Source organism: Taudactylus pleione, unplaced genomic scaffold (genome assembly GCF_031769625.1).
Source record: "Taudactylus pleione unplaced genomic scaffold, aTauple2 ptg000109l, whole genome shotgun sequence".
In the NCBI taxonomy this organism is placed as follows: Eukaryota; Metazoa; Chordata; class Amphibia; order Anura; family Myobatrachidae; genus Taudactylus; species Taudactylus pleione.
Genome location: NW_028284511.1, coordinates 5,442,925 through 5,466,739, shown reverse-complemented (window position 1 = coordinate 5,466,739; position 23,815 = coordinate 5,442,925). Strand labels below are relative to the sequence as shown.

Sequence of the window (23,815 nt, the reverse complement as noted above, 5' to 3'; positions counted from 1 at the left end):
ACAAATGCTTAAACTTTACCAATACATGGCTGATTGAATTTAAAATTTTATGGCCAATCACCTGTAGCCACCGATGGACATATTGTCCACAGCACAATTTTCACCTATTACAGGTGATTGCAGTAGCACTAGTTCTGGTCACTTAAGTGCTCTAAAAACAAAGGCCTAATTCATATTTGTACATAAACCCTATGGTTTACGTACAAATACAATGTTGGAAGGTCATCATATCAATCAGCATGCTGTGGCATTTGGGGGGCGTAGCGGGGTTGGCACCCCATTTTGAAGGCGTGACGGGTCCAGGGTCTGCGTTGTCGTTGTTGCAGACTTCCTGGACCTGGATGTCCAGATTCTACAGTCTGCCTGAGTAAGTTTCAGCTTATGCAGACTGGCCAGTGCCTGAAACTATGCTTGCAATGGTGATCCGAGGCTGCATCCTCACATGCAGAACTCGGATCTCACAAATGGTAACAAGAGGCGTCTACCTCCTACAGGCGCCTCCTGTTGCATTTAAATTTTATGACACGGGTATGCAATCTGGAAGCCGGTTGACGTAAGCCCAACAGCATGTGCACGTGAGTGATATACTGTATCACCAGTGCATGTGCATGTGAGTGATATACTGTATCAGCAGTGCATGTGCATTTATAGTGATTTACTGTATCAGCAGTGCATGTGAGTAATATACTGTGTCAGCAGTACATGTGAGTGATATACTGTATCAGCAGTACATGTGAGTGATATACTGTATCAGCAGTGCATGTGTGTAATATACTGTATCAGCGGTACAAGTGAGTGATATACTGTTTCAGCAGTGCATGTGAGTGATATACTGTATCACCAGTGCATGTGCACGTGAGTGGTATACTGTATCACCAGTGCATGTGAGTGATATACTGTATCAGCAGTGCATATGAGAGATATCCTGTATCAGCATTACATGTGCATGTGAGTGATATACTGTATCAGCAGTGCATGTGAGAGATTTCCTGTATCAGCAGTGCATGTGAGTGATATAGTGTATCAGCAGTGCATGTGCATATGAGTCATATCCTGTATCAGCAGGGCATGTGCATGTGAGTGATATACTGTATCAGCAGTGCATGTGCATGTGAGTGATATACTTTATCAGCAGTGCATGTGAGTGATATACTGTATCAGCAGTGCATGTGCATGTGAGTGATATACTGTATCAGCAGTGCATGTGAGAGATATCCTGTATCAGCAATGCATGTGCATGTGAGTGATATACTGTATCAGCAGTGCATGTGCATATGAGTGATATCCTGTATCAGCAGTGCATGTGCATGTGAGTGATATACTGTATCAGCAGTGCATGTGCATGTGAGTGATATACTGCATCAACAGTGCATGTGCATGTGAGTGATATACTGTATCAGCAGTGCATGTGAGTAATATACTGTATCAGCAGTACAAGTGAGTGATATACTGTTTCAGCAGTACATGTGAGTGATAAACTGTATCAGCAGTGCATGTGAGTGATATACTGTATCACCAGTGCATGTGCACGTAAGTGATATACTGTATCACCAGTGCATGTGCATGTGAGTGATATACTGTATCAGCAGTGCATGTGAGTGATATACTGAATCAACAGTGCATGTGCATGTGAGTGATATACTGTATCAGCAGTGCATGTGAGTGATATACTGTATCAGCAGTGCATGTGCATTTATAGTGATATACTGTATCAGCAGTGCATGTGAGTAATATACTGTGTCAGCAGTACATGTGAGTGATATACTGTATCAGCAGTGCATGTGAGTGATATACTGCATCAGCAGTGCATGTGAGTAATATACTGTATCAGCATTACAAGTGAGTGATATACTGTTTCAGTAGTACATGTGAGTGATATACTGTATCACCAGTGCATGTGCACGTGAGTGGTATACTGTATCACCAGTGCATGTGCATGTGAGTGATATACTGTATCAGCAGTGCATGTGAGTGATATACTGTATCAGCAGTGCATGTGAGTGATATACTGTATCAGCAGTGCATATGAGTGATATCCTGTATCAGCATTACATGTGCATGTGAGTGATATACTGTATCAGCAGTGCATGTGAGAGATATCCTGTATCAGCAGTGCATGTGCATGTGAGTGATATACTGTATCAGCAGTGCATGTGCATTTATAGTGATTTACTGTATCAGCAGTGCATGTGAGTAATATACTGTGTCAGCAGTACATGTGAGTGATATACTGTATCAGCAGTACATGTGAGTGATATACTGTATCAGCAGTGCATGTGAGTGATATACTGTTTCAGCAGTGCATGTGAGTGATATACTGTATCACCAGTGCATGTGCACGTGAGTGGTATACTGTATCACCAGTGCATGTGAGTGATATACTGTATCAGCAGTGCATATGAGAGATATCCTGTATCAGCATTACATGTGCATGTGAGTGATATACTGTATCAGCAGTGCATGTGAGAGATTTCCTGTATCAGCAGTGCATGTGAGTGATATAGTGTATCAGCAGTGCATGTGCATATGAGTCATATCCTGTATCAGCAGGGCATGTGCATGTGAGTGATATACTGTATCAGCAGTGCATGTGCATGTGAGTGATATACTTTATCAGCAGTGAATGTGAGTGATATACTGTATCAGCAGTGCATGTGCATGTGAGTGATATACTGTATCAGCAGTGCATGTGAGAGATATCCTGTATCAGCAATGCATGTGCATGTGAGTGATATACTGTATCAGCAGTGCATGTGCATATGAGTGATATCCTGTATCAGCAGTGCATGTGCATGTGAGTGATATACTGTATCAGCAGTGCATGTGCATGTGAGTGATATACTGCATCAACAGTGCATGTGCATGTGAGTGATATACTGTATCAGCAGTGCATGTGAGTAATATACTGTATCAGCAGTACAAGTGAGTGATATACTGTTTCAGCAGTACATGTGAGTGATAAACTGTATCAGCAGTGCATGTGAGTGATATACTGTATCACCAGTGCATGTGCACGTGAGTGATATACTGTATCACCAGTGCATGTGCATGTGAGTGATATACTGTATCAGCAGTGCATGTGAGTGATATACTGTATCAGCAGTACAAGTGAGTGATATACTGAATCAACAGTGCATGTGCATGTGAGTGATATACTGTATCAGCAGTGCATGTGAGTGATATACTGTATCAGCAGTGCATGTGCATTTATAGTGATATACTGTATCAGCAGTGCATGTGAGTAATATACTGTGTCAGCAGTACATGTGAGTGATATACTGTATCAGCAGTGCATGTGAGTGATATACTGCATCAGCAGTGCATGTGAGTAATATACTGTATCAGCATTACAAGTGAGTGATATACTGTTTCAGTAGTACATGTGAGTGATATACTGTATCACCAGTGCATGTGCACGTGAGTGGTATACTGTATCACCAGTGCATGTGCATGTGAGTGATATACTGTATCAGCAGTGCATGTGAGTGATATACTGTATCAGCAGTGCATGTGAGTGATATACTGTATCAGCAGTGCATATGAGTGATATCCTGTATCAGCATTACATGTGCATGTGAGTGATATACTGTATCAGCAGTGCATGTGAGAGATATCCTGTATCAGCAGTGCATGTGCATGTGAGTGATATACTGTATCAGCAGTGCATGTGCATATGAGTGATATCCTGTATCAGCAGGGCATGTGCATTTGAGTGATATACTGTATCAGCAGTGCATGTGCATGTGAGTGATATACTTTATCAGCAGTGCATGTGAGTGATATACTGTATCAGCAGTGCATGTGCATGTGAGTGATATACTGTATCAGCAGTGCATGTGAGAGATATCCTGTATCAGCAGTGCATGTGCATGTGAGTGATATACTGTATCAGCAGTGCATGTGAGAGATATCCTGTATCAGCAGTGCATGTGAGTGATATACTGTATCAGCAGTGCATGTGAGAGATATCCTGTATCAGCAGTGCATGTGCATGTGAGTGATATACTGTATCAGCAGTGCATGTGCATATGAGTGATATCCTGTATCAGCAGGGCATGTGCATTTGAGTGATATACTGTATCAGCAGTGCATGTGCATGTGAGTGATATACTTTATCAGCAGTGCATGTGAGTGATATACTGTATCAGCAGTGCATGTGCATGTGAGTGATATACTGTATCAGCAGTGCATGTGAGAGATATCCTGTATCAGCAGTGCATGTGCATGTGAGTGATATACTGTATCAGCAGTGCATGTGAGAGATATCCTGTATCAGCAGTGCATGTGCATGTGAGTGATATACTGTATCAGCAGTGCATGTGCATATGAGTGATATCCTGTATCAGCAGTGCATGTGCATGTGAGTGATATACTGTATCAGCAGTGCATGTGCATGTGAGTGATATACCGTATCAGCAGTGTATGTGCATGTGAGTGATATACTGTATCAGCAGTGCATGTGCATGTGAGTGATATACTGTATCAGCAGTGCATGTGAGTAATATACTGTTTCAGCAGTACAAGTGAGTGATATACTGTTTCAGCAGTACATGTGAGTGATATACTGTATCACCAGTGCATGTGAGAGATATACTGTATCACCAGTGCATGTGCACGTGAGTGGTATACTGTATCAGCAGTGCATGTGAGTGATATACTGTATCAACAGTGCATGCGAGTGATATACTGTATCAGCAGTGCATATGAGTGATATCCTGTATCAGCATTACATGTGCATGTGAGTGATATACTGTATCAGCAGTGCATGTGCATGTGAGTGATATACTGTATCAGCAGTGCATGTGCATGTGAGTGATATACTGTATCAGCAGTGCATGTGCATGTGAGTGATATACTCTATCAGCAGTGCATGTGAGTGATATCCTGTATCAGCAGTGCATGTGAGTGATATACTGTATCAGCAGTGCATGTGCATATGAGTGATATCCTGTATCAGCAGGGCATGTGCATATGAGTGATATACTGTATCAGCAGTGCATGTGCATGTGAGTGATATACTTTATCAGCAGTGCATGTGCATGTGAGTGATATACTGTATCAGCAGTGCATGTGAGTGATATACTGTATCAGCAGTGCATGTGAGTGATATACTGCATCAGCAGTGCATGTGAGTAATATACTGTATCAGCATTACAAGTGAGTGATATACTGTTTCAGTAGTACATGTGAGTGATATACTGTATCACCAGTGCATGTGCACGTGAGTGGTATACTGTATCAGCAGTGCATGTGCATGTGAGTGATATACTGTATCAGCAGTGCATGTGAGTGATATCCTGTATCAGCAGTGCATGTGAGTGATATACTGTATCAGCAGTACATGTGCATGTGAGTGATATACTGTATCAGCAGGGCATCTGAGAGATATCCTGTATCAGCAATGCATGTGCATGTGAGTGATATACTGTATCAGCAGTGCATGTGCATATGAGTGAAATCCTGTATCAGCAGTGCATGTGCATGTGAGTGATATACTGCATCAGCAGTGCATGTGAGTGATATACTGTATCAGCAGTGCATGTGAGAGATATCCTGTATCAGCAGTGCATGTGCATGTGAGTGATATACTGTATCAGCAGTGCATGTGCATATGAGTGATATCCTGTATCAGCATTACATGTGCATATGAGTGATATACTGTATCAGCAGTGCATGTGAGAGATATCCTGTATCAGCAGTGCATGTGCATATGAGTGATATCATGTATCAGCAGTGCATGTGAGTGATATCATGTATCAGCAGTGCATGTGCATGTGAGTGATATATTGTATCAGCAGTGCATTTGAGAGATATCCTGTATCAGCAATGCATGTGAGTGATATCCTGTATCAGCAGTGCATGCGCATGTGAGTGATATACTGTATCAGCAGGGCATGTGCATGTGAGTGATATACTGTATCAGCAGTGCATGTGCATGTGAGTGATATACTGTATCAGCAGTGCATGTGCATGTGAGTGATATACTGTATCAGCAGTGCATGTGCATGTGAGTGATATACTGTATCAGCAGTGCATGTGGGTGATATACTGTATCAGCAGTGCATGTGAGAGATATCCTGTATCAGCAGTGCATGTGAGAGATATCCTGTATCAGCAGTGCATGTGCATGTGAGTGATATACTGTATCAGCAGTGCATGTGCATGTAAGTGATATACTGTATCAGCAGTGCATGTGAATGATACAGTATATCACTCACATGCACTGCTGATACACTATAATAGCTAAACACTGCTCATGAAAATTGGAGAATTACAGTAATTATATGGAGAGGAGCATTTCACAATGCCATAAGCTTATATGGGCACATTGTAGAGAACACACAAATTGACTAGTGCCAATGGACACATAATAAGGTAAGGTCCCAAATGCGTCAGAAATAAGAGAAGAACCTTTCAAACTTGATATAAATTGTTCTCCAGCGCAAAGGAACCCCTCTCAAAAGAGGCAGATGTTGTGATAGTGTAATTCAAATTAAATTATGTCACTCCTTTGATCCATAAGTGCATAAGCAATTGTATAACCAAAATAATTCAAACATATAACAAATATAGTACCCAGTGTTTGTTGAATAGTAACCATACCTGAGGAAGCTATCAGTAGTCTGAGAAACGTGTTGCTTGGGGAGGATTATTGGATGTTTTTGTTCCTATTCTGCATTACTCTGTAACTACTGTATTAGCTACTTTTATCGCAAATGTTTAATATTAATTTTTAAATAAACATTTGCGATAAAAGTAGCTAAATATTTTATTTAAAAAATAATATTAAACATTTGCGATAAAAGTAGCTAAATATTTTAATATTATTTTTTAAATAAAATATTTTATTCTGGTAAAAATCTGTTTTATTTCCATATCTACAAATGCTTAAACTTTACCAATACATGGCTGATTGAATTTAAAATTTTATGGCCAATCACCTGTAGCCACCGATGGACATATTGTCCACAGCACAATTTTCACCTATTACAGGTGATTGCAGTAGCACTAGTTCTGGTCACTTAAGTGCTCTAAAAACAAAGGCCTAATTCATATTTGCACATAAACCCTATGGTTTACGTACAAATACAATGTTGGAAGGTTATCATATCAATCAGCATGCTGTGGCATTTGGGAGGCGTAGCGGCGGTGGCACCCCATTTTGAATGCGTGACGGGTCCAGGGTCTGCGTTGTCGTTGTTGCAGACTTCCTGGACCTGGATGTCCAGATTCTACAGTCTGCCTGAGTAAGTTTCAGCTTATGCAGACTGGCCAGTGCCTGAAACCATGCTTGCAATGGTGATCCGAGGCTGCATCCTCACATGCAGAACTCGGATCTCACAAATGGTAACAAGAGGCGTCTACCTCCTACAGGTGCCTCCTGTTGCATTTAAATTTTAATGACACGGGTATGCAATCGGGAAGCCGGTTGACGTAAGCCCGACAGCCGGCTTCCAGACTGCTTTATCTCTGCGAGGGTTGAATGACAGGCGTCTAATTGTAGACGCCAGTCATTTTACAGACAACGGGAGACCGGAGCCCAGTATCCCGATTGAAGTGATGGCGGGCGCTGCTGTGGACAGCCACGGGGGGAGGGGAGGTTTAGGATTAGGGCTCCCGGGGGGGACTTAGGGTAAGGCACCCCCCGGGAGGTTAGGGTTCGGCAAGGGGGAGGGAGGGTTAGGGTTAGGCACCCCCCCGGGGGACTTAGGTTTAGGTGGCGGGTAGGGGGGGTTTAGGTTTAGGCACTTAGAGGGGGGATTAGGGTTAGGCACTGGGGGGGAAGGTTAGGGTTAGGCACCCCTAAGGAGGGTTAGGGTTAGGGGGGTTAGGTTAGTTCATACTTACCTGCGGACGATCGGGATTTTCAGCCGTGTCGGCCTGCCGCTGTTGGGATTTGAACCGCCGGACACAAGTTAATTCGGATGTATTCCTTACACGGAATTGCACAGCCTCTTCCTTGCAGCTGTGCAATTTCTTGCAAACATGAATCAGGCCGACAGTGTACACTATATTATTGTCTGCTTTATTTCTTAAGGAGTTCTGAATATACAGTAAAGTGAAATTCCATATGGTGTTTATAGATTTCAGCAATTTGTAGTTAGAGAAGTCTGTATGGAATGTGGCTAATAAAGTCAGCACTGCATGTGATTAATAAAGTAGTCAGCACTGCATGTGATTAATAAAGTAGTCAGCACTGCATGTGATTAATAAAGTAGTCAGCACTGCATGTGATTAATAAAGTAGTCTGCACTGCATGTGATTAATAAAGTAGTCTGCACTGCCTGTGATTAATGAAGTAGTCTGCACTGCCTGTGATTAATGAAGTAGTCTGCACTGCATGTGATTAATAAAGTAGTCTGCACTGCATGTGATTAATAAAGTAGTCTGCACTGCATGTGAATACAGAATAGTCTCAGAATGTGTGCTGCAGGGCCAGATTAAGGACCACATGTGTCAGGGACTAAAAATGAGCAAAGGCCCATTGTGAGAAGCAGAAAAACTGTGACTCGTGCTGTGTGGGTGTGTCCAATCCTATACTATCAGCAGTGGCAGCAAGAGGGGGGGTACTAATTAGCCAGGACCGAGCTTAATGGAGTGGCCTGGGTCAATCCGCTCCCCCCTTTGCCACCCTTACTTGTCAGTGGCAGTATCACTGGCTCTGCAGCCCAGTGCATGCTGCTTTATGCTCGGCTGCAGTAAGACCAGGGAGACAACTGCAGTTGATCAGCAGCAGCAGTCTCCTCTGCCGCGATGCAGCAAATACTCATTTTTCTTTAAGGAGGCGTTGCCACGTTTACTGACATTGGTCACGCCCCCCTAAATCATAGTTGTCTACCTTTGGCTTCTCCTCCCCGGGAGAAGTCTTGGTAGGAGAAGCAGGTGGGCTGTGATGGGGGCGGGGCATGATGGTTCATGTCATTAAGCCCCACCCCCTTAATGGCAAATTGGGGGTGGGGCTAAATTACTTGATGCACTGAGAATCACATCATTAAGCCCCGCCCCCTACACAGGGACCAGCGATCGTCACGGAAATTCTCCCCATTTTGCCCACTTCACTAGGAAATGGGCAGAATGTGGGAGAAGTGCTTACCCTTCCAGGGGTGCGGGGGGTTACCCGAAAAATCGTGAGCCTCCCGCGAAAACCAGGAGGGTAGGCATGTATGCCCTATATTACTGTGGCCTGGTAAGGCTCACTATGGCCCCGACTGTAAAAGTACATAAATTGCATTATTTTGTGAGGGAAATATAAATGCATTGTAATACTTATGATTTATGGCCATCTCGGGGGCTGGTACACATCATGCTTTTATATTGATGGGCCTAATTGTATATGGAGGCCTGTAGCTGCAGTCCAAGCCACCTCGCTGTTAATCTGGCCCTGGTGTGCTGTCAACCGATATTAAATATTCATTTAATGCATGGCAAAACTTACCGTCGCTAGAGTGTATTCACAGTCCCCATCAAACAAATATTGTTGTCCATCAAAGGTTTTGATATGGCTCTCCCCATACATCATACAGGTGGAGGCACAGTTGTCTTTATCTTGGCATTGCCAATGGCCTCCGCTGCAGGTGCTGCAGATATAAAGTAGAACGTTGTGCTTTGGGGAGTAAAAATATAGGGACATACACCTGTAATTTCCATCTTTCTATGTAGGTGCCCTGACTGAACTAACAATAGAGCAATTGTCAGAATAACTTTCTGTTGTTACAAACCTATGCAGCTTTTTCATTATTATTATTATTAATTATGTGACGTTGTACATTGTCTCTCTCACCAGCTCTGGCACTCGCTATACATGGACTCTCCACTTCTGTAGATGGTGCCTCCATATTCACAGGAACATTCACTTTGTGCCACACAGCTGCCATCTAGATCCTCATACATGCCAGCTGGGCAAACACATCCAACCTCACAGTTTTTGGCTACCTAGAAGTGCGAGCAAGTTTAAAAAATTATTCTTGTTTCACTGTTGTAAGATTTAATCTACATATACACTGTATACATACATGTATGCAAGGATGTAGTCAGCAGTCAGTGTCCCGGTACCGACTGTTGGCATACCGAAGGTAAGTATTGGGGCTTAGGGTGCGGGGTTAGGCACTAGGGAGAGGGTTAGGGTTAGACAGTAAGGGGGAGGGCAAGGTTTAGGGTGTGGCGGTTAGGGTTTGGCACCAGGAACGGAGGGTTAGCATACTGACCAACAAGTGTCGTTATTAATCCTGTCGGGTTTCCGGCGTCAGGATTCTGACTGCCGGCAACCAGAGGAGTAGCATGGAACCATGGCACCCAGAGAAAGTGCATGTCATAGCGCCCACCCTCCCTGTACTGAACTGTGCCAGTGGGGTATGGCCAGCCTGCGGGGGAATACTGAAGTTAAGAGAAAAACAGCAAACAGTGGCAGTATCATGCTGGGCATTGAGGTCCCATTGGGGGAATAGAATCTGGCATTAAGGGGTAGCTGCTTTGTCACTGCCTTATTTATGTATAGCACATAGGATCTGACTTTTATCTCCTTTGAATCATTGTTATTAGTCAATAGAGAAGATTGTTTTATATATTCTGAGCATTTAACTGACAGAATACATGTGCTAGAGTGATATTTCACAGGGTCACAGCGTATTACTGCAATCACTGCCCCAAGCAGCCAACACTGGAGTGGGAACACCTATGGGAAACTCCCTTCTCAGCTATGCTCCTACTTCACAAATATACATTGCACCTATATTATGTGAGTACTACTAATCTACTAACCATGTTCTGTCTATCACCATTATTATTATTTCAGGTCTCCTAATATTTTTTAAAAGACCTTTCAAATAATACTGTGTGGTCATGCCTGGGAACCTCCATTACTGTAAATAGCAAAGCAGTGACTTTTTTTAATCTCATACCTTATAATTGATGTTTAGGACTTTACCTCAAATGTGTCACTTTTAAGTCCATTGGAGCACAATGAACAAATGAGGAGAGAAGGAGGGAGGGGAAGGGGAGAGGAAAGTGCCATCAGAGAGGGGAGGTGACAGAAACCAATAAGAAAAGGAGAGGAGAGGGGTGGTGAAAGAAACCAATAAGAAATGAGAGGTAAAGGGCAAAGTCAATCAGAGAGGGCCAGTGACAGAAGCCAATAAGAACAGGAGAGGATAGGGGCAGTGACAGAAGCCAATAAGAAAAGGAGAGGAGATGGGCAGTGACAGAAGCCAATAAGAAAGGAGAGGATAGGGGCAGTGACAAAAGCCAATAAGAAAGGAGAGGGCAGTGACAGATGCCAATAAGAAAGGAGAGGATAGGGGCAGTGACAGAAGCCAATAAGAACAGGAGAGGATAGGGGCAGTGACAGAAGCCAATAAGAAAAGGAGAGGATAGGGGCAGTGACAGAAGCCAATAAGAACAGGAGAGGAGATGGGCAGTGACAGAAGCCAATAAGAAAAGGAGAGGAGAGGGGCAGTGAGAGAAGCCAATAAGAACAGGAGAGGAGATGGGCAGTGACAGAAGCCAATAAGAACAGGAGAGGAGATGGGCAGTGACAGAAGCCAATAAGAAAGGAGAGGATAGGGGCAGTGACAGAAGCCAATAAGAAAAGGAGAGGAGAGGGGCAGTGACAGAAGCCAATAAGAAAGGAGAGGAGAGGGGCAGTGACAGAAGCCAATAAGAAAAGGAGAGGGGCAATGACAGAAGCCAATAAAAAAGGAGAGGAGAGGGGCAGTGACAGAAGCCAATAAGAAAAGCAGAGGAGAGAGGCAATGACAGAAGCCAATAAAAAAGGAGAGGAGAGGGGCAGTGACAGAAGCCAATAAGAAAGGGAGAGGATAGGGGCAGTGACAGAAGCCAATAAGAAAATGAGAGGAGAGGGGCAGTGACAGAAGCCAATAAGAAAGGAGAGGATAGGGGCAGTGACAGAAGCCAATAAGAAAAGGAGAGGAGATGGGCAGTGACAGAAGCCAATAAGAAAAGGAGAGGAGAGGGGCAGTGAGAGAAGCCAATAAGAACAGGAGAGGAGATGGGCAGTGACAGAAGCCAATAAGAAAGGAGAGGATAGGGGCAGTGACAGAAGCCAATAAGAAAAGGAGAGGAGAGGGGCAGTGACAGAAGCCAATAAGAAAGGAGAGGAGAGGGGCAGTGACAGAAGCCAATAAGAAAAGGAGAGGAGAGGGGCAATGACAGAAGCCAATAAAAAAGGAGAGGAGAGGGGCAGTGACAGAAGCCAATAAGAAAAGCAGAGGAGAGGGGCAATGACAGAAGCCAATAAAAAAGGAGAGGAGAGGGGCAGTGACAGAAGCCAATAAGAAAATGAGAGGGGCAGTGACAGAAGCCAATAAGAAAAGGAGAGGATAGGGGCAATGACAGAAGCCAATAAGAAAATGAGAGGAGAGGGGCAGTGACAGAAGCCAATAAGAAAAAGAGAGGAGAGGGGCAATGACAGAAGCCAATAAAAAAGGAGAGGAGAGGGGCATTGACAGAAGCCAATAAGAAAATGAGAGGGGCAGTGACAGAAGCCAATAAGAAAATGAGAGGATAGGGGCAGTGACAGAAGCCAATAAGAAAGGAGAGGATAGGGGCAGTGACAGAAGCCAATAAGAAAAGGAGAGGAGAGGGGCAGTGACAGAAGCCAATAAGAAAAAGAGAGGAGAGGGGCAATGACAGAAGCCAATAAAAAAAGAGAGGAGAGGGGCATTGACAGAAGCCAATAAGAAAATGAGAGGGGCAGTGACAGAAGCCAATAAGAAAAGGAGAGGATAGGGGCAGTGACAGAAGCCAATAAGAAAGGAGAGGATAGGGGCAGTGACAGAAGCCAATAAGAAAAGGAGAGGAGAGGGGCAGTGACAGAAGCCAATAAGAAAAGGAGAGGAGAGGGGCAGTGACAGAAGCCAATAAGAAAATGAGAGGAGAGGGGCAGTGACAGAAGCCAATAAGAAAAAGAGAGGAGAGGGGCAATGACAGAAGCCAATAAAAAAGGAGAGGAGATGGGCATTGACAGAAGCCAATAAGAAAATGAGAAGGGCAGTGACAGAAGCCAATAAGAAAATGAGAGGATAGGGGCAGTGACAGAAGCCAATAAGAAAGGAGAGGATAGGGGCAGTGACAGAAGCCAATAAGAAAAGGAGAGGAGAGGGGCAGTGACAGAAGCCAATAAGAAAAAGAGAGGAGAGGGGCAATGACAGAAGCCAATAAAAAAGGAGAGGAGAGGGGCATTGACAGAAGCCAATAAGAAAATGAGAGGGGCAGTGACAGAAGCCAATAAGAAAAGGAGAGGATAGGGGCAGTGACAGAAGCCAATAAGAAAGGAGAGGATAGGGGCAGTGACAGAAGCCAATAAGAAAAGGAGAGGAGAGGGGCAGTGACAGAAGCCAATAAGAAAAGGAGAGGATAGGGGCAGTGACAGGAGCCAATAAGAAAAGGAGAGGAGATGGGCAGTGACAGAAGCCAATAAGAAAAGGAGAGGAGAGGGGGAGTGACAGAAGCCAATAAGAAAAGGAGAGGAGAGGGGCAGTGACAGAAGCCAATAAGAAAAGGAGAGGATAGGGGCAGTGACAGAAGCCAATAAGAAAGGAGAGGGGCAGTGACAGAAGCCAATAAGAAAAGGAGAGGATAGGGGCAGTGACAGAAGCCAATAAGAAAGGAGAGGATAGGGGCAGTGACAGAAGCCAATAAGAAAAGGAGAGGATAGGGGCAGTGACAGAAGCCAATAAGAAAAGGAGAGGAGAGGGGCAGTGACAGAAGCCAATAAGAAAAGGAGAGGAGATGGGCAGTGACAGAAGTGAATAAGAAAGGAGAGGACAGGGGCAAATAGAGCCGATCACAGGGTAGAGAGGGGAGGGAATTAAAGAGGTGAGAAGTGAATGTAATCAACCTGACAGGAAAAGGGGAGGTAACAGAAGATGATCACAGAGGAGGAAGGGCTGGAGGGGAGACAATGTAGAAACAGATCTAAAATCCACAACTTATTTAGGATATAGAGCAAACAAACAAGATAAAACTAACAGGCGGCTGTCATACTGTCCAGCGCCCCATAAATTCCGGAAACCTGGATGGCACCCTCTGTCCATTTTGGAGCCTGGAGCTAATGCTCCACTGGAACCACCCTCGCTACTCCTGTGCCGGCAACCCATACCCAACAAAATAACAAATGAATATATGGAAACAGGATGTTAAGTCATCTGTAATATGGAACTGTGTATGATTCAAAAGAAATGGGGAGGTAGATGCCTTGAAACCATTGGTAAGTTGTGAAGACGCTTTGTCAGGGGGTGCCCACAAGGGGGCTACTGTAACTGAGGCAATTTTGCCAGGGAGCAAAATTAAAGTTAGTTTTAAAGAACAAAATCTTGTGGCAAAAGTGTAAATTAGTGGTAATTAGCTTGTCGCTAAACATGCTCATGGTTAAAAGCTACAATAATAATCTTTAAAGTTCACAGAATTCTTCTTTAACTGTTTATGGTAGTCTGTGTAAGAAATGGGAAGAGCGTCATCTCTGTTACTACCTCAGGTGGGCACTCACCTGTGATTTATCTTAAAAATGTGGCGTCCAAAAAACCAAAACATTGAGATGAAACTTACACAGCGGATGCCAGTAGCCAGGATCTGACACGTAGGGGCACAAGCAGCTCCATATTTATCAGACAGGGACCCGCAAGTTTTCATGACTTTTGGGGCTATGCAAGTTTCTTAAGAAGAGAGAAGCAGAGAGATGAAACAAATGAAATGAAACATAATAATAATAAAACAAATTGGCAAAGGGAGTAGGCTAGTACCTGCAAAATAAGATTTCCTTCCAATGCAGCTTAGTCTTCCACTGATGCAATAACTGCAAAACAGACATAAAATAATAAAGTAAACCTGGCTTACTAAAACTACAGACTTACAAGGGGGGCGCGGGCAGCACCTAGGTGTCACTCGCCAAGGGGTGATACCAAAGTGCCGACTCCTCTTCAGTGCCAGGAGACGGGTGCTGCACGGTAGCATTATGTGCAGCAATCAGCTCCTGACACAGTGAAGGAGCCGGCACTGCACACAGAGTGGTCCCCGGGGGCAATCTGCATCCACAGGCCTCCTGGAGTGACTAAAACGGGAGTTTGGGCCACAAGGCCATGTACCTACTCGTGAGGCCACACCCCTACCCATGAGGTCATGCCCCCTTTTTGCCACCGCGCGCACTACAATCCTATCCACCATGTGTGTAACCACAGGGAGGGACACCACTGCACTTAGATACATAATATTGCTTCTTAAGGGGCTGATGCCGACTTGAACTTAAGACAGTTTGCTTAGAGTAAAATAAGCAAAATCTTTCTACACGTGCCCGAAAAATAGGAGGATGCACACATACAGCATGGTTGCAGAGGCGTCAAGGGGTATGGTGACTCCCGTTGTCTCACTTATGCATACCTCGCGTGTGAAAGGGGGCATGACCTTTTGTCTGCAAAGGCGCTGTTGCGATTGAAACAGTTGTGGAAAACTGATGGGTGTTTCTGAGCGGTGACTGGGAGGTGGCTAGAAATGCCAAAAATGGTCCGTTCAGTGGGCGTATTATGGGAGTGCCATGGGAGGGTCATTACAAGTGGCTGCATTCACAGAAGCACAGACACAAGTATAGGAGGCTGTGGTCAGACAGAGAAACTGCACCTGCCCTATAGTTTTGATGGTGTGACCAATGGTTGCGTGTAAGTCAGTACCAATCAGTATTACAGTGTGCATGGGCGCTAAAAGTGGGCGTCTCAGTAATTGTACATTTGGCTGCATGGATGTGCATCAAGAAAAGAGCTTGTACAGGCATTTGCAAACAGTAGCAGACGGGCGACCTCCAACAGATGCTAAGGCGCGTGATTCTGCGTCTGACTCAGAATGAGGCCCACAATGTCTTTGTATGTGTGTTTTCCCAATTTTATATTTCTGTACACAAAATGGAGAGTTGTACATGTTTTATTGACACCTAAAGGGGAATACGTATATAAGTGTATGTGATGCATGCCTGATATAAATGAGGGGCTAATTCAGTGCAATGCTGAACGTAGATTCCCGATTATCGGGAATCTGCGCGTGCGCAGGACCTGTTCTGCTCATGTGCAGAATGGGTCCTGTGAGATTGCACGCTGTTCCTGCTATGCCTCTGCCTGATTGACAGGCGGAAGCATTTAAGGGGCACTGCGGGAATGGCCGGCGTTCCTGGAAACGGGGGCCAGGGGCTGTATCCACGGATGCAGTTTCCTGGTCTTGCAAGCCGGCCAGCCTGAGTAATGGTTATACCAGCCTATGACCTCGGTTGCATTGCTGGGATCGCAAATGCAGCAGGGGGTGTCAGACACATCTTGCTGCATTTGCATATTTGTGTGCAGCTTTGCAATTCCATCCACTACTGAATCACCCCCAGAGTACATACTAGTGTGAACTGCAGGCATCTATGCAGCTCAGCCAATCAGAGTAACAATGATGTTATTACGCACTACTTTTGATTGTAAATGACATCCAGTATGTGTCCGACAGCATCATCTAACATGTTCTTCTCTGCTACAGAATACTCTCTTCTCTGCTACAGGATACTCTCACTGTTTCATGTGAATATGCTGTAAGCACAGAGCCATAACTAGACTTTTTGGTGCCCTGTACCAGAAAGAGCATTGGCGCCCCCCTCATTTTTCAAAGGGACATAATGCACCCACAAAAGTGGAATGGCCTCATGAGGAAGGGCCAGGGAAGAGATAGGAGAGGCCAGGAGATGCTGGGGATGAAATAAGAGGAAGCTACAAGCAAGAATGATAATAAACAGAAATTTGACAGGCCCAAACAGCACCCCCTGACCTGTGGTGCCCTGTGTGATGGCACCGGCTACACTACCCTAGCTACGGCCCTGTCTAAGCAAACATGGTTAGGAAATACACAAGATATGTATGTATAATGTCTGATATTGTTAGACATAGGATAATGGGCCTGATTCAGAGCCACTCGCTATTTGCGGTCGTTCGTTTTCTAAAAAGGGGTGGCTATTCAAATGAACCGTTCGCACTTTGCGGTCTGTTCACGCCTCTAAGTCTGAACGAGCGAGCAAAACATGCGAACGTAAATTTGAAAAATACGCCCCCTAGCCGCTCGCACCATACGTCATGTCCGCTATTTATTAGATTAATCGAGTACATCGAACAGCGTCTGAACTGCTCGCTATTCTAGTGGTTGGTTTTTTCAACCACTATTTTGCGAGCAGTTCTAAGCTAAAAAAAAACAAGTGACGTGGTCAATGACGCTGCTGGATTAATTATGCACTCCCTTAAAACGCCCGTTTTGACCTTTAAGCACGCCTGCGATCGGATCTCCACTCCCCGTTTTCAAGCACCTTCCCCTGTTACCACCCACATACGCCTCATTCTGTCACTCAAAATAGCAGGCATTCGCTATTTTGCGAGCACATGAATTTCGGCCGCACTGACTGGTTCGCGCATGCGTATAATGATCCGTACGCATGCGCAGTTGGGCAAACATCGCTCGGAGCGAACGAGCTGCCGCTTACGAGTGGCTCTGAATCAGGCCCAATATTTCCTAATTCTAATTTGGCATGAAAGTTGATGAGGTATGTGTGGGGGACAATTAGAAAAACTGATGGAAAAACAATTCTGCTGGTTTCGAGACCTTTTCTTAGACAATAATCTTTGTTTGGATTTTCATAAATATCCGCTTACATCTCCAATGATCCCCTGGCAGTTATTGGCTGGCTGAGAACCATGTGAGAAATGCTTACTAACTGCTGGGATAGTGAAGATTGTCTATCATTGATCTATGTTTCATCAGTGTTGTCATAATTATATTACTCCTTACCAAGTAAGTCCATTGAAGACTGTTTGCTGATTTGGCATGATGATAGTATATTCATTCAGGTAACAAGGGCAATGTGACTTTGGTACGCACTGCTGTTTGTTATCCAAGTAATACCCCAGAGGACAATTACAACCTTCGATTGGGATGTCATTGGGGTAACACTCCAACTTTACATTGGAGAGCGACAGACAGGTCCGACCACAGGCGCTGGTATCATAACTGTAGGTCTGGTTACCACTGCACTCAATAGCTGGGGAGAAAATAAATTAGAATTGAACCTTAAATGAGATGTGGGAAATGTGCTTCTTTTGGAAACAATATACATTTATTTTGTACAGTTTATCTGCCTTTCAAATCCACATTTATGTTCAATGACACTTTTGAAAGCTAAGGGGCCCATTTATCATTTAATATTTATGGTATATTCCCTGAAAACACCCCTTTTCAGGGGATACACGAAAAATAATAAGTATCCCCTAAAATGTAATATGGAGGGATCGAAGCAGATATATCCGTTATCTGTTGCGGTCCCTCTGTTTCCAAAAGCAGCCCCGACCCCCATAGGTTTGTATGGGGGATGCGATCCTGTCAGATTTACCAAGCTTCGGAATGCGAGTGTTCTTTATTACATCTCGGCGCAACTGCAATGCAATCATGGGCGCTAATATCACACCCAGATCGATTGTTAATAAATGGACCCCTAATTCTTCTGTTGTGTCATAGAATGGAAAGTAGATGGCATTGCTGTATTGAGTACTATAACAGTCTAATAGGGCCCATTTGGCAGAAACTGGAACACTCGGGGCGAACATACAAACTTCACATACATTGCCCTGGTCAGAATTTGACCCATGGTCCCAGAGCTGAGAGGCAGCAATGATAACCATTATGATACATAAAACCTAAATAGATAAAAAAAGTTACCTAAAATGTATAATCAAAGTATATTTTCTCTTTAAAATCCTGGGAATGCATTCAGAGTTAGGAGCAAATAAAAAAAGGGCAAAAATAGAGCAATTTGCACCTTCATATTGCACTACAGCTGGGACAGATTAAAGTGTGCAGAAAGATTTGGGAGGGACATGTACTAGTTTAATTCTAAATTTCAGTGTAACTAAAAACAAAGTTACCCTGTATTTGTTTTCTACAAGCAAAAGCAGTGAGTATTTTCCCAGCATGCAAAGGACATATATGCATTTGCACCCCATGGATTGCAACATGGTTTGTTCCAAGAGCAAAATGCTCCTGTTTTGCTCTTTTTTTTATTTGCTTTTAGCTCTGAATCATGGCATTGGTGTAGTTCTCAAACAAACTTTAAAGCCAATTGGTAATTAGATTTTTGGTATAATGCCAAAACACTGAATGGTGATTCAATTACCAGCTTACACAGTGAACACCTTTTTAACTTGTATTATCCTAAAATTTGATTGGGTGATTTTCTGAAGGCGCAGAATGCAGTTTTGTGAAGTCATGCACTCGTTTGTGCGGCAAGTGCATTCATTAAGGATGCAGTCAAAATCCTGACATTTACAATGCAGATACCACATACCATACTTTGAAAAAGTATTTCAGGGAGATTGTGAAAGTAACACCTATTTATTTATTACCAGTTATTTATATAGCGCACACATTCCGCAGCGCTTTACAGAGAGAATATTTGGCCATTCACATCTGTCCCTCCCCCAGTGAAGCTTATAATCTATGGGCCTGATTCAGAGCCGCTCGTAAGCGGCCGCTCGTTCGCTCCGAGCGATGTTCGCACAACTGCGCATGCGTATGGGTTGTAGTACGCATGCGCGAACCAGTCATTGCGGCCGGAAATTGTGTGCTCGCAAAATAGCGAATGCCTGCTATTTTGAGTGACAGGATGAGGCGTTTGTGGGTGGTAACAGGGGAAGGTGCTTGAAAACGGGGAGTGGAGATCCGAACGCAGGCGTGCCAAACGGTCAAAACGGGCGTTTTAAGGGTGTGTATAATTAACAAAGCAGCGTCAGCGACCACGTCACTTGGTTGTTTCTTAGCCTGAACTGTTCGCATGATTGCAGTAGGAAAATCCTACCACAAGCACTGCGAGCAGTTCATACGCCTTTCGATGTACTCGATTAATCTAATAAATAGCGGAAATGACGTAGGATGCGAGCGGCCAGGGGGCGTTTTTAAAAAAATAGCGAGCGCATGTTTCGTTCGCTCAGACTTAGAGGCGTCAAGAGACCGCAAAGAGCGAGCGCTCTATTTAAATATCCGGCCCCTTTTTCTGAACGAGCGAGTGCAAATAGCGTCCGGCTCTGAATCAGGCCCTATATTCCCTACCACATGCTCACACACATACACACTTATGGTCAATTTTGAGGGGAGCCGATTAACCTGCCAGTATATTTTTGGAGTGTGGGAGGAAACCGGAGTACCCTGAGGAAACCCACGCAAGCACAGGGAGAATATACAAACTCCACACAGTTAGGGTCATGGTGGGAATTGAACCCATGACCTCATTGCTGTGAGGCAGTAACGCTAACCATTACACCATCTGTGCTGCACCTATGAGCGCGGCGGTAAGGTGGGCGTGTACTGCTACATCTGAGAGGCGTGTCATAAAATTGTCTTACATCTAAGTTTAAACGAGACACAAAGCAGTTAGTAAGATCTATTTGTTTATGAAAACACACTTATACTTTTCAGAAAATACATGTAGCCATAGGGATCATTGGCCCTGATTCAGAGCCGGACGCTCTGACCAGAGCGCTCGCTCTGAATCAGGGCCCTCCTCCATTAAAATGGAGCGTCCTCCTGGACGCTCGTATAGCTGTGGGTCACCACCCACAGCATATACGAGCGTGCAAAAAGATGGTCGCGATGGTCTTGACCATCGCACTTGCGAGGGAAACCCTGCGGTCGGGTTTCCCAGCCGCAAGGCCAGGAGTGATTTTGGCTCTATCAGAGCCAAAATTACTCCCACTGACATCACTAGTGATGTCAGTGGGGCCGGCTTCAGATGGTAGGCGTTCCCATGGGAACGCCTCCGTCTGGCAGGCACGCCCCCGGCACGCCCACCAAAGGGGGCGTGCTGTCAATCAACATCGACAGCACGCCCCCTTTGGTGCGAGACCCCGAGCGATGGAAAGCCCGTCGCTCGCCGGGTCTCGCGCATGCGCACGATGGAGCTCCCTCCGTCGTGCGCATGCGCAGTGGGGAACATCGACCCACTTGCACGCGTACTGCCGCTCGCGAGTGCGTCTGAATGACCCCCTTTGTGCCTTATAACCAATGCAGGGAAATTATACTAATGATCCCATTTGAATGTATATATCTCTGTTTCTTTCTTTAATATAAGAGCTACATAATGGGGGTAAGGTGCAATCAGGGAGATTGCTGGACTCTTCAGGGAGACAGGGAGATTGTTACTATTTCAGGGAGTCTCCCCGACAATCAGGGAGAGTTGGCAAGCATGCCACATAGTTGACAGTTATGATGTCGACATTGTTGAAATCTTGACATGCAACTTGTCCACCTCTGCAAAATGTTCACATGGTCAACATTCTGCACGGACTGGATTTTTAGGTTGTGAGGGGGGGGGGTTAGGGATCAGCACAAAGGGAAAGTATAGGGTTAGGGGTCAGAGATAGGCGTTATATATAGTCACTGCCAGAAGCATCGTAGGACATGCTGGAAGTCCTTATCAGCTAGCCGCCAGACCAAGAAGACACTGCTGGAGCCACCGGACCAGGTAAGTTATAACTATACCACACCAGGGGCAGTATGCATGACTCATCGCATTCGGGATGCGATCCATCCCGCCACCTTTCGCATGCATGGCTGCGTTAGTTACTCCGATATGCATGAATAAAATCACAAAGAACAGCTCTCTTGGTAAGAGCTCTCCTTTGTGAATGAGGGACTTCCAGGTCTATGACCCAGTAGTCCCTCTGTTGTCATACTGCGCATGCAGTAAGCTGCACAGAAAGAGAGCTAATAGAGGCATGCCTCTGAGTGTGGGGGGTATGCCTTGAGCACTGATGGACACCTTGGATGTGTCATGTGACCAGGAAGTGCACTGCAATGTTTAGATATTGGAGCTGAGTCAGCAGCAGCAAGAGAGGACACAGTGATGCAGGTAGGAAAATCAATGGACACTGAAGCTTAGTGTAGTGAGGGGAGAGTTACAGTGAGTAGGGGGTGAGACAGGCTCCCAGCACTCAGGCCCATCTCCATGTGTGCCTCCCCAGCCATTGATCTCACCTCATGTCACTGGATTCTTGCTGAATGAGAGCTACTGTATGTTTGCTTACTGTATGTGCCTTGTATTGTGCCACATGTGAAAAAGGAGGTTGGGACAATTTTTATTTGTTCAGAAATTCTAAGAAGTTATGTCTCTGATTTATTGTATTGTCCGTTCCCTTCATTTTCTTTACTTTCTGTAACACGCTCCTGGTATATATTCCAAAATGATCTCTACTCACAGCAGTTGGTGACAGTTCTCCAGTTTGTCAGTATGAGCCCTTTTGCTGCACAGGCCCGGGCATAAGAGCCCATTGAAGAGCAGATAAAGTTAACAGTCTCTTGGTAATTGCAACCTTCATAGACACATCTCTGAAATACAGGATATCAGTGGTAAAAGTTTCAATACACTTGTGAATATGACTTTACTGTGGCAACATAATTTTGTAGTTTCACATTAATGGAAAACTGAAGAGTGCATCCATTACTGTATCCACTGCACCAGTATAAAATTAAACTTCTTCATAGACAGAGTGGATTAGCCATAGGTTTCTGGGAGGTTTCCTGGTAGACTGGCGTCCCCTATGATGTCATGAAGTATGATGCTAGTCCTGACATTGCTTTGCTTCCTAGTGACTGGCCTCTCCCCCCTTGATGAGCACCTCTCTGAATTTGCTGCACTGATCAATCTGATCTGTTGCTCTGCTCTTTCTCCACCGTCCCTGCTCTTTCTCCACCGTGACAGCATCCCTTTCTGTATTAATCGAGTGTGTGACAGCCCCGCCTGTGACCTGTCTAACCATCCCTCCGTGAATGAAAGACTCTGTCTTTTCTTTCTCCCCTCAGTGTGAAATTTCATTCTACCTTAGCCAACACTGATATAAGACTCATCGTTCATACTAAAAATTTTACTTAACACTGAAGTGGTTAAGTAATTACAGCCTCTACCTTTGCATGGGCAGTTGGGAGGCTATTGTCAGGTTGCGGCCTAGGATTGTCCATTACCTCAGCGCCGGCTTCTTCCCCTGACCTCTGGAGCGGTCAGACGCCAGGTACGGTGGCGAGTGACACACTGAGGATTATACCTGGGGTCTGCTAGGACATCCATGTGCTTGCTTCGTAATTTGGTTCCTGCGGTTACCGTCATGGGAGCAGCCATGACAGTCTACATCACCTGATTGCCCTTTACCCAACGGTAACATTGGTTGCTGTCAGCTGACACTATCCTCCAATGGACTGCTACAGTACCTTAGGGTATTTAGCTGGGCTCCAGACGACAGGAAGTTGCCTATACAACGTTGTTACTTCTAGTGTATACTTGCTGTTGCAGCGTCCAGGTTCCAAGCTCCTTTCTTACAGTAATACTCTCCTAGTGTTTACCTACGGTGTATATGTGTGTGTACTCAGTACGTCACCCGAGTATTCTCTCACAGCTGCTGCATACAAAAACGCAGTCGTGATAGCATTTGTGTCCTTCTCTGAATCAGGCTCTTATAGAATAAGTGCTATGTGGAGATTTAATTACCCGCGGAAAATACTCGGATGACTTACTGAGTACACACACCGTAGGTAAACACTAGAAGAGTATTACTGGAAGAAAGGAGCTTGGAACCTGGACGCTGCAACAGCAAGTATACACTGGAAGTAATGATGTTGTACAGCCAACTTCCTGTTGTCTGGAGCCCAGTTAAATACCCTAAGGTAGCAGTCCATTGGACGATAGTGTCAGCTGACAGCAACCAATGCTACCGTTGGTTAAAGGGCAGTCAGGTGATGTAGACTGTCATGGCTGCGC

The 23,815-nt window shown here is 44.8% G+C and overlaps 1 protein-coding gene across 1 annotated transcript in view; it reads right to left on the bottom strand.

Annotated features, from left to right (window-relative positions):
- Positions 1-14,429: 14,429 nt before the first annotated feature.
- MUC6 (mucin 6, oligomeric mucus/gel-forming) overlaps positions 14,430-23,815 on the bottom strand; it is a 215,441-nt gene continuing 206,055 nt past the window's right edge. The window contains exons 22-26 of the mRNA XM_088471031.1: positions 22,263-22,392; positions 17,809-18,058; positions 14,757-14,809; positions 14,563-14,669; positions 14,430-14,447 (exon numbers count right to left, since the gene is read on the bottom strand). Of these exons, the coding sequence (XP_088327157.1) occupies positions 14,430-14,447; positions 14,563-14,669; positions 14,757-14,809; positions 17,809-18,058; positions 22,263-22,392 (558 nt within the window). The remainder of the gene's footprint in view (positions 14,448-14,562; positions 14,670-14,756; positions 14,810-17,808; positions 18,059-22,262; positions 22,393-23,815) is intronic.